This window comes from Macaca mulatta, chromosome 16, assembly GCF_049350105.2.
Source record: "Macaca mulatta isolate MMU2019108-1 chromosome 16, T2T-MMU8v2.0, whole genome shotgun sequence".
NCBI lineage: Eukaryota > Metazoa > Chordata > Mammalia > Primates > Cercopithecidae > Macaca > Macaca mulatta.
The window spans coordinates 86,944,372-86,954,590 of NC_133421.1; the positions used below are offsets into that span (position 1 = coordinate 86,944,372).

Here is a 10,219-nt window from a genome sequence, read left to right on the forward strand (position 1 = left end):
TCCAGTGCGAAGTGCCAGAGGGCGGACTGGTCCCCAAATCTCTGTACCGGACTGCGGAGGAGCTGGAGAACGAAGACCTCAAGCTCTGGACTGAGACCATCTACCAGTCTGCAAGTGTCTTCAAAGGAGCCCCGCACGAGGTAGGTCCTCCGCCTTCCTGCACCTGGGCGGGCCCTTCCTCAGCAGAGAGCCTGGCACTCGCAGGGCTTCCTGGCAGCCTTTCTTTCAGAAAAGTCCACTTGTTTTCCTGCTCTTTGTCTTTAGGCTTTTGTTGACACTCGATACTTAGTTTCAGTAAATGTCAACATCGAAGAGCGGGTCTCTCTCAGAATAGAAACTAGCAGTGCTTGGTCAGAGTGCCTGGAAAGGAAATGGATCTCTTGACCTCCATTTTACTAAAGCCACCAAACGCAGAGATAGGAATAGCTAATCTTTCCTTGTTGCAGCACTTAACTCCTGAATTTAGTTTATTTCATGGTTATATTGAACAGGCTTCATTTGCTACTTTTTCTTTTCTTTTTTTTTTCTTTTTTTTTTTTTTCTTAAGACAGAGTTTCCCTCTGTCGACCAGGCTGAAGTGCAGTGGCTCGATCTTGGCTCACTGCAACCTCCGCCTCCCGGGTTCAAGCAATTCTCCTGCCTCAGCCTCCCAAGTAGCTGGGGTTACAGACACCCGCCACCATGCCCAGCTGATTTTTGTATTTTTAGTAGAGGAGAGGTTTCACCATGTTGGCCAGGCTGGTCTCGAACGCCTGACCTCAGGTAATCCACCCACTTCGGTCTCCCAAAGTGCTGGGATTACAGGTGTGAGCCACTGTGCCTGGCCCATTTGCTACTTTTTCTTGACTGAATTTTGGTTGTTTATAGATATTTTGGGGATTTTCTTGTTTCTGTAAGTCTAATGGAGCAAGGAGCATGTTCTTGTGTTCCTTTCTTGCTGTCACTTTCGGTAGAGAAGCCGGGCATTCCGCGGTCCTGTGCACGCCGTCTGTCTGTCCTGTAGCGTCACGAGTGACCTGAAGCAGGAGGGGCCTGCACCGGAATCTCCCTTCTCAGCTAGGTCAAGGTTCGTGGCCCAGAGTTGTTGGAGAGGACGGTGACGCTCTGTGCAGAGCAGGTGTTCGGTGAGGATGTGGTGCTGGCTTGGGCAATGGTGCTGGTCAGGAGCTGACTACGGCCTGCTTCCTGCCGTAGTGGCGCCTGGGTCAGCCATCTGCCAGTGGCTTCTGCTGGGGTGTCTTCCTGAGCAGCTCACCTGGTGCTTGCAGGCAGGTGGATAAGGGAATGCTGTTGCCATGGTTTGAACGAGCAGAGACAGATTTGGTGTGCCTTACTTGTAGATACACACGCAGGGGAATCTCAGATTTCATAACGTCTTGAGGATTCTCTGTATTCGTTTCTTACCAGGAGGGCAGGCTCCAGGGGCCGAGTCCTTGTTCCTTGTTTGTCAGGCACTATCGCTCTTGTCCATGTTTCAGGAACTTGGGATGCAGTGTGTTTCATGTGAATCGGGCATCGTAAACATCCACATGGTAAAAACTTCACTTCTGCTTTGGCTATTAAATAAAGCACAGATCCGAGATGGCAACAAACCTAAAGGCAGGCTGAAGCAGAGGCCGCACTGTGAATGCAGGAAAGAGGTGCCGCCAGCACAGGGGGTTGAGGCCTCAGGATGGAGCTGCCTGGGGAGCCGCTTTGCTGAAGAGCAGGCTGTGCCACATAGTGCTGCCTGCTGTTCTTAGACAGGACTCTTGGACCTCACTGAATCTGCCGTGGAACGACATTCCGAAGTGGCATTTCAGTGGTGAGGTGGCAGTGGCGGGATTGAAAGGGAGCCCGGCTTGTAGAGCAGCCACTTGCCGAAGGGCACGGCAGGCAGTGTGCAGTGGGCTGACGAGAGGGGCCGCCGGCCTGGCTCTGCTGCTTCCTTAGGTGGAGTTTTCAGTGAGGGCAGAACTCTGCACAGCTGATTTTAATTCTCACGTCCCTCCCTCACTAATCTTTGAAACTAACTTTGATCATTCCCTGTGGGGAAGCTCTGTCGGCGCTGTGTCTAAGTTCAGTTTTCGATTGGTTCTCAGCATCCAATCAACCCCACCTCTACCATGCCAGGGGCTCATCCCACTCACCCAGCCTCGCCACTGTTCTCCCGTGCGAGCCTCACACGGGAGGCCCGGTTCCGTGCCCCTGCTTCCCGCTCGCAGGGAACGCTGTCCTCCGGCTCCCCCGCCTGCTGTTTCTTTAGCTCTCACCTTCTCCAGGGCCTTCTGTTCTCTCCAGCCGAGGGCAATCCTCTGAACCACTCATGTGTGAGCTCACAGTGTTTGGTGTTACTAAGACCTGGCCTCTTAGAGTGTGTCTGAAGATGGTGTATGGGAGATCTTGGGCCTATAGGTGCAGGTCACAAAGAGCACAGAGCTTGGTGCATGACACGTAGCGGGATCCAGCAGTTGAATGGATGGTGGCGTGTGACTCTGGGAAAAGGATCCGTCCGTACACATTCAGCCTTTCCCTCCCCAGCTTCAGCACCTGCACGCCGGAGCCCCTGGGGGGACGGTGCGCTGGCAGCACGTGGCCTGGTGCTCGTGGATCGTGGCCGCCTGACGCTGCCTCTTTTTCAGATTCTCATTCAGATCGTGGATGCCTCGTCAGTTATCACTTGGGATTTCGACGTGTGCAAAGGGGACATTGTCTTTAACATCTATCACTCCAAGAGGTCGCCACAGCCAGCCAAAAAGGACTCCCTGGGAGCCCACAGCATCACCTCTCCAGGTGGGAACAACGTGCAGCTCATAGACAAAGTCTGGCAGCTGGGCCGCGACTACAGCATGGTGGAGTCGCCGCTGATCTGCAAAGAAGGAGAAAGCGTGCAGGTAAAACCACACACGGGCAGACCGCGCATCTGTGACTCCCTGCGGCTGCTGATTCTGTCTTGAGTAGGAGTCTTTGCTTCGCTCCCTGAGCAGCCCTGTGTAGCTTTTGAGGCACTGCCTGTGGAGGAGCAGCTCGCCTGGGGGAGCAGAGGGACTCAGAAGGCCAAGTGGGTCTCCCAGGAAAGAGTTCAGGCCTCGCAGTGGTTTTGGACAGAATCTGTGACTTTTCCCAAAAGCAGCGTGTGACAGGAAGGGAAGGCATCGCACGCACAGGCCCAGCTGGGCTTCAGAGGATTTTCCCCCCAGCCTCATTTCACCGGGTTGCGTTTGTCTTTTTCAAAGGAAAATCACCCTAAATAGAAGTAAGAGGGACAAGTATTTAGAGAACTATTAACTCTCATTACCAAACCTCCTAATTTGTTTCAAATGCTTTCAGTTCCCTTTTCACATTGTGGCTGGTTATTTTGGGTGCCTATGCTCACAGTAGCCTTGGGGCGGGGGCGGGGGTTGCTTCTGGCCTTCATAATAGATGCATCATTTTGCTGCCTTTACAGTTTTCAGGGGTAAGCCTTGTCAGTGTTTCAGTGGTCTTAGAGGCAGAGTAAAAGAATCCTTTGTCCATTTTAAAAACAACAGCTAAGCTGTGTTACCACAGTCACGAATTTCAGAGAGAATGGAGAAGGAGCTTTCCGCGGACTGACGTCTCTCTCTAGGGTGACGCACCTTCAGCCCCGAACATGCTGGATGATTGGCAGCATGTCAGAGAAAGTGAGGCCGGGTCCAGGGAGGCTGTGCTGAGCCCGCCCTCCAGCATGAGCACCACCAGCCCACCAGGCTCCTGCCTCCATAGGTGGGGTGGGCTGGGGTGGCCTCGTGAGGGCCACGGACACGGAGCTTGTCCCTCTGGGCTTCCCAGCACCCGGGAGTGACTACACTCAGTAGAGGGAAGGACATTGTCAAACCTGCCGGTGAAGCAAAATAAGTTCTGAATCCTGTTGAGATAGTTCCTGTAGCTACATGAAATCCTAAAGACAGTCCCCCTTGGCGCTTGTCACAGCCTGTGGCGGGCCAGGGGTCGGAAGTGGGTTGCCCTCAGCTGCCACTGCTCTACTTGTTCTAGGGTTCCCATGTGACCAGGTGGCCGGGCTTCTACATCCTGCAGTGGAAATTCCACAGCATGCCCGCGTGCGCTGCCAGCAGCCTGCCCCGGGTGGACGACGTGCTCGCATCCCTGCAGGTCTCTTCACACAAGTGTAAAGTGATGTACTACACCGAGGTGATCGGCTCGGAGGATTTCAGGTGCGGCCGCTCTCCCCACAGCAGGTGCTGCGGACGGCTGGGCGTGGTTGGAGGGAGGCTGCAGTCCCACGCCGTGTGCAGGATCAGCAGTGGCGTCGGGTTTCGGGGATGCTCGGGGGACCAGGAGGGAGTGGCTTGGGGGTCATTTGTTGGCACCGTCACTCCCTGCATGTCTGCAGAGGGAGAGTGTCAGAGACAGAGCCGACTTCGCCTTTGCTTTCGCTCACGCTGCCGTCTGTGTGCAGGCTGTGGGAAGCCGGCCCCCTGGGTGGGTTACTCAGGTCCATCCCCCGTTTGCAAGCACTGATGGGGTTGAGAAGTGAGCAGAGAGCAGGGTGGGCCACGAAGTCCAGCAGGCAGTGTGGGCAGGCGGGTGGTTGGCAGGGTGGTCCTCACGCCTCGCCCCTCCCTGTGCCATTACAGAGGTTCCATGACGAGCCTGGAGTCCAGCCACAGCGGCTTTTCCCAGCTGAGTGCCGCCACCACCTCCTCCAGCCAGTCCCACTCCAGCTCCATGATCTCCAGGTAGTGCACGCTGCCTGCACCTAGTGTGTGACGGCCGCCCCTCCTCGGACAGCCAGCTGCGCCTGCCCGCCCAGGGCGACATTGTACAGACTCCTCTCACCTCTAGATAGCAGATAGCTCTCAGATGGTAAATGTAGTCATTTGATCCCAAAACTACCTTGGCAGGTAGTTTTAACTCTGATCCTAACTTAACTCAATAGCCATAGATTTTGTATACGTTGTGCACAAAATCAAACCAGAGCACAAGGGCTCTCTCGAAAGAAAAGTAGTTTCTATACCAATTAAAGGATTGACGTGGTCTCAGATGTTGATGCAAAAAATTTTTCCAACGAACTCCACATTGTCCATTAGTGAATGAATTCCTGTGACACCATCCAGAGATGGCCCCTCCTCACCCAGGACGGAAGCTGCCAGCTCGCTGCCCCCAAGCTGCCTTGCGGCCCCCACGCCTCCAGCCACAGTCGAGATGGTCTGTGGACTTAGGGCCAGCCCTTGAGGCCCTTTTCCTCTGAGGATTCAGAGGCCACCTGCGGAGCACCCTGCCCCAGGGCCAGACCCACCCACACCACCCACTGTCCTGAAGTGGGCTCTCGGGGACTCCTGGTGACTCTAGGAAAATGCTGCCATCGTTAAACGTGACCTTCTCTTTCGTCCTTTTCAAATCTCTTTGATACTTTTTAGAGCAGGATTTTTCTGTATGTGAACTTGGGTGGGGGGTTCTTTCCCTGTTTCCTTCCGCTCCGCCCTTCTCACCTGCAGTCAGTTCCCAGCCCGGTGCAGCCCATCTCCTCTGTGCCCTCTGGTGGCTCGTTGTCCTCAGCCGCTAGGAGGCCGTCTTGGAACCAGCAAGTCGCATTTGCTGCTTGACACTGTCCACGGGGTTTTATTAATAGCTAAGCAGCATCTCCCGCGTCCACTTCAGGGTGGCTTGTGGTGTGTAGGAGCCTTGCTTCTGTGTACATGGGAATTGCGGACTCATGCGTGTGTGTGCGTGCATGTACTGTGTGTGTGCATGTGTGCATGACGGTGGGGGTGCTGGGGGGACGGGGTGAGTAGAAACTTAGTTTGAGTAATGAAGGAGTCTTCATAGAAGCAAATCAGAATATGGGATTTGTTTGCCTTTTACATTTTCTGTTTAATTCCTGATTTTAAAGCCTGCTCTAGCTGGTACAGGCCCTTATTTTTTCAGCTTTTTATGGGAAAAGCAGGTTATTTGAGAATCTGTCCGGAAGTTGCATAGGGGATGGCCTCCACAATAAGGACATGGAACGTGTGTTTCTGTGTGCAGCAGAGGACGTGTTTGTCATGCCACACCCCACGCGGCTGTCACCTGTGTGCGTGGTAGGCATGGAAATCCTGGTTGTGCCGTCTCAGCTCCGCTCTGGAGGCACTGGGTGGGTGCTGCGTGACTGGAGAGCTGTGTGGAGGCTGTGTGCGCCCCGTGCAGGGATCAGGAGGGCAGGGGAGGGACCAAGCAGCCCTCTGGCCCGGCCGGGTCTGCCCTAGTGGCTGCCTGCACACTGTAGATGTCCTGGGGCCTCTGCTGTGATCGCCTGCGTTTGGACCACATTTGTGTGTTTGCTCTTAGAGATCGAGCTCCTCAGTGGTACCCGAAGCCTTGCTTCCAGAAAGCGCAGTAGGGTTAGTAGGTAGGGTTAGTAGGTAGGGTTAGTAGTGCATCTGTGCTGCTTCCACCCGGTGCTTCCTATTCCCATATCACAAGGACCTGAAGATGGTCCCTGCTTTCTCTCTCTTTCTCTCTTTCTCTGTGTCTCAGATGGCGATTTTGCTGACAGCTGCCAAGAAAATGCTTCACTGAACAGTCCTCATGTGCCCAGAGATGTTTATAGAACTGTTTGAATTGCAGCCATCCCCTGCCCCCTCCCAGGCTGAAGATCTGTTCTTTTTAAGTTGATTCGGGAGTGACATTCTTTTCTCCCCAAAGAGTTTAGTGCATCGTGAAGAGCTCAAAGCACATGACGGCACAAATGCTTACAGGGTTTTCTCCTGAGTAATCCAGGCTCACTCCCCTTGTAAGGGAATTCTGGGGCAGCTATGGTTTGAGGATGCAGTTGGCATCGTGTCTCTACTTTTAGTACCTTGCCACTCTTTTAAAACGCTGCTGTCATTTCCCGTTTCTTAGTACTAATGATTCTTTGATTTTCCCTCTATTACTTATGTCTTAATTCACTTTCCTTCCTAAATTTGTTATTTGCATATCAAATTCTGTAAATGTTTTGTAAACATATTACCTCACTTGGTAATACAATACTGATAGTCTTTAAAAGATTTTTTTATTGTTATCAATAATAAATGTGAACTGTTTAAAGAAAAGAATGTCTTTTTCTTATTGTGAAACACCAGTTTCCCTTGAATAGTTTGAAATTCTTAGGAGAATTTTAGAGATTGAAGAAAGAAGAGAGCTTCTGAAGCCAGAGCTTGTGTGGGATTGTTTCACAGGTGAGTGGCCCGTCCTCAGGTCACAGCCATATGTTTGCTGATGCAGAAGCGAACCCAGTGTTTGAAATCCTCGCTTCTGTAAGAAGACATGACATGGTTTTTCTTAAACGCAGCCAGATCAGACATCGCTGTGATGGGGCGATCCCCGCTGTGATGTTTCTGTCGTGATAAAAAGGATTGCTTTCATCAGGCACCTCCAAGAAAATAAAATAGGCAGGTGTGGACCTTTAGAAGCCTGGGTTACCTTATCTCCACTCCCCTGCCAGTCAGTGCGTCTTCCGGTCGTAACTCAGCGGGCAGAGCAGGCTGCTGGCTTAGTGAAGCTCAGGGCAGACCAGAAGGCAGCTCAGGGCAGCGTGCCAAGGTGCAGAAGCCAGTTCCTCCCCAACTGGGAACTGCAGGATCATTGACTTTCCTAGTAGTCAGTCCTTGGTAGGACACAGCCAAGGGGTCTGGCTGGCACCTGGGTGGGAAGCAGGGGAGACCGAGGGTGCCCTGCACGTCCATACTGGGCCTGGGCTGTGAGTGTGTCCACAGGCAGGCAGGATCTTAGCTGTGCTGAAGTTTGATGACTCAGCCAACCTGCGATGGAAGGAAGGAAGAGGCCTTTTACCTGGATTCCCTTTATGTCCTCATATTTCTGTGTCTGTTGTCAAGTTGGACCTGCTGTTACCAAGCTTTTGGCTTGGCGATCCGGTTCTCAGGGTGGAAGCCAGAGGCAGCTTGGAAAGTCAGCGAGGGTTATAGGATGATATCCTCCAGCCCGTCTCCTGACCACCTTCAGAAAGGGCCACGCGGAAATGGAGTATCTTGAACAGCAGCGTGTTTATATTGGGCCACCAAACCATTAGTAATGCGTTTGTTCTTTGTTGTTGTTGTGTGTTTTTATGTTTTTTGTTTGTTTGTTTGTTTGTTTTGAAACAGAGTCTTGCTGTCACCCAGGATGGAGTACAGTGGTACAGTCTCGGCTCACTGTAACCTCCATCTCTCAGGTTCAAGTGATTCTCCTGCCTCAGCCTCCTGAGTAGCTGGGGCTACAGGCATCCACCACCATGCCTGGCTAATTTTTGTATTTTTAGTAGAGATGGGTTTTTGCCATGTTGGCCAGGCTGGTCTCGAACTCCTGACCTCAAATGATCCACCCGCCTCGGCCTCCTAAAGTGCTGGGATTTCAGGCGTGAGCCACTGCACCCGGCCAATGTGATGATTCTTAAAATACATCATGTTTCCTTTAATACTCCATCTCTGCAGAGCTTTGGCAGAGCCCAAACCATAGGTTGTCTTCCAGTTCTTAAGTTGTGGTGGAGGCGTTCTTATTAATGTCATCATGAAACAAACCAGTTGGAATCAGTTTTACTTGAAAAGCGAAGGCCTTGGAAAGCCAGGGATTCTGGGAAGATGGTAGTACAACTAGACTGCAAAACCCAAAACCTGTAGACAACTGAATTGTCACTTTAAAATGGTTGAAATGGCGGCGTTTGTTACATGTTTTATAGCCAATAATAGAGAAACCTATGGACATCATTTACAGCAAAACTAGGTGATAAAGTATCCCCATAAACCCCAAACTAGAGGCGTGTTGGGGTAAACCACCAATAGTTCCCAGACCTACCAGACCCATAGGTTATCTGTGTCTGGAGGAGAACGCAGAGGATACACGCACAATGTCTGATGGATGGGAGAGCAGGAGAAGCCACGAGGCCCCATGAACCCCAGTGGGAGGCACATGAACCCCAGGGGAAGGCCAGTGTGTGCTCAGCAGGTGACACGGACCAACTGGGCTGCACCTGGAGCCTGGGGACATGGAGGCCGTTGGAGAGAGGATAGGGTTGAGGGGAGCAGACCAGGCCCTGCCTCTGGACTCCCTGGACTGACGTGCCAAGTCTCACTTCTGGAAGGAACCTCACAGTGAGGAAATAAAGCATGTTCCACCACTTGGAGTGAATCAAGTCAAGCAGGATGGGGACCAAGTCTGTGCAAGTACCTGGGAGGGTCATGAGGGCAGCCATGAAAGCAGATGGGACGTGGTGTTTTAAACGTTTCACAAAACAACAGAGAGGGAGCACTGCAAAATTAGAGCAGCTTTCTTGAAGCATACTTCATTCTGAATGTTTATGAAATACTTTTCCATAAAACAGCATCAGGAAAGTAGCAGAGTCAAACCTATAGAAGGCTCAGACTGGGGAGTAGAGTAACACTCCCACCAACAATGAAAGCAAGCCAGAAAGGCATGCCTGCAAAACAGACCAAAGAAAACACATTCAAAAACTATTTTTGTTTTATTTTTATTTTGTATTTTATTTTATTTTTTATTTTTTGAGACGGAGTCTTGCTGTGTCGCCCAGGCTGGATGCAGTGGCGTGATCTCCACTCACTACAACCACCGCCTCCTGGGTTCAAGCAGTTCTCCTGCCTCAGCCTCCCTAGTAGCTGGGACTACAGGCTTGCACCACCACTCCTGGCTAATTTTTGTATTTTTAGTACAGATGGGGTTTCACCATGTTGGCCAGGCTTGTCTCGAACTCCTGGCCTCACGTAATCACCCACTTCAGCCTCCCAAAGTGCTGGGATTACAGGCGTGAGCCACCGTGCTGGCCCATTTTTTATTTTGTTTTAAACACAAGGCTTGCTGTGTTGCCCAGACTGGTCTCAAACTCGGCTCAAGCAATCCTCTTGCCACGGCCTCCCAGTGTGCTGAGATTAAAGGCGTGATCCACACACCCAGCTCAAAAATAATTTTTTAAATGAACTAAAAAGCATTAAATGATATGAAATGTGAAAAGCATAATCAGAGTCAGAAAAACTCAGAAATGAAGTGACAGAACTCAAGAAAGATTAGAAATGCAGGAATCCTTTCAGAAATTGAGACAAATTAGAGGGAACACAAAGTGAAAAAACGATGCCAAGTGAAAAATGAGGATGATTTTATAAATCAAAATAAAAGGATGGAAAGCCTTCAAAAGGGATGCTATTGAAAATAAGCAAACACATGGGTGCCATTGAAAGAACGAGGGCCTGAGAAGGACCAACACCAAGAATATTTTAGGAAAAGTGCTGGACTT

At 51.3% G+C, this 10,219-nt stretch overlaps 1 protein-coding gene across 5 annotated transcripts in view; it reads left to right on the top strand.

Annotated features, from left to right (window-relative positions):
- SEC14L1 (SEC14 like lipid binding 1) overlaps positions 1-7,031 on the top strand; it is a 75,595-nt gene extending 68,564 nt beyond the window's left edge. For 3 of the 5 annotated variants that reach the window (XM_015120347.3, XM_077968857.1, XM_077968856.1), the window contains 5 exons: positions 6-140; positions 2,622-2,873; positions 3,994-4,172; positions 4,596-4,697; positions 6,475-7,031. In XM_015120347.3, coding sequence (XP_014975833.3) covers positions 6-140; positions 2,622-2,873; positions 3,994-4,172; positions 4,596-4,697; positions 6,475-6,490 — 684 coding nt within the window. In that variant the 3' untranslated portion in view covers positions 6,491-7,031. 5 annotated transcript variants of the gene reach the window in all.
- Positions 7,032-10,219: the final 3,188 nt, after the last annotated feature.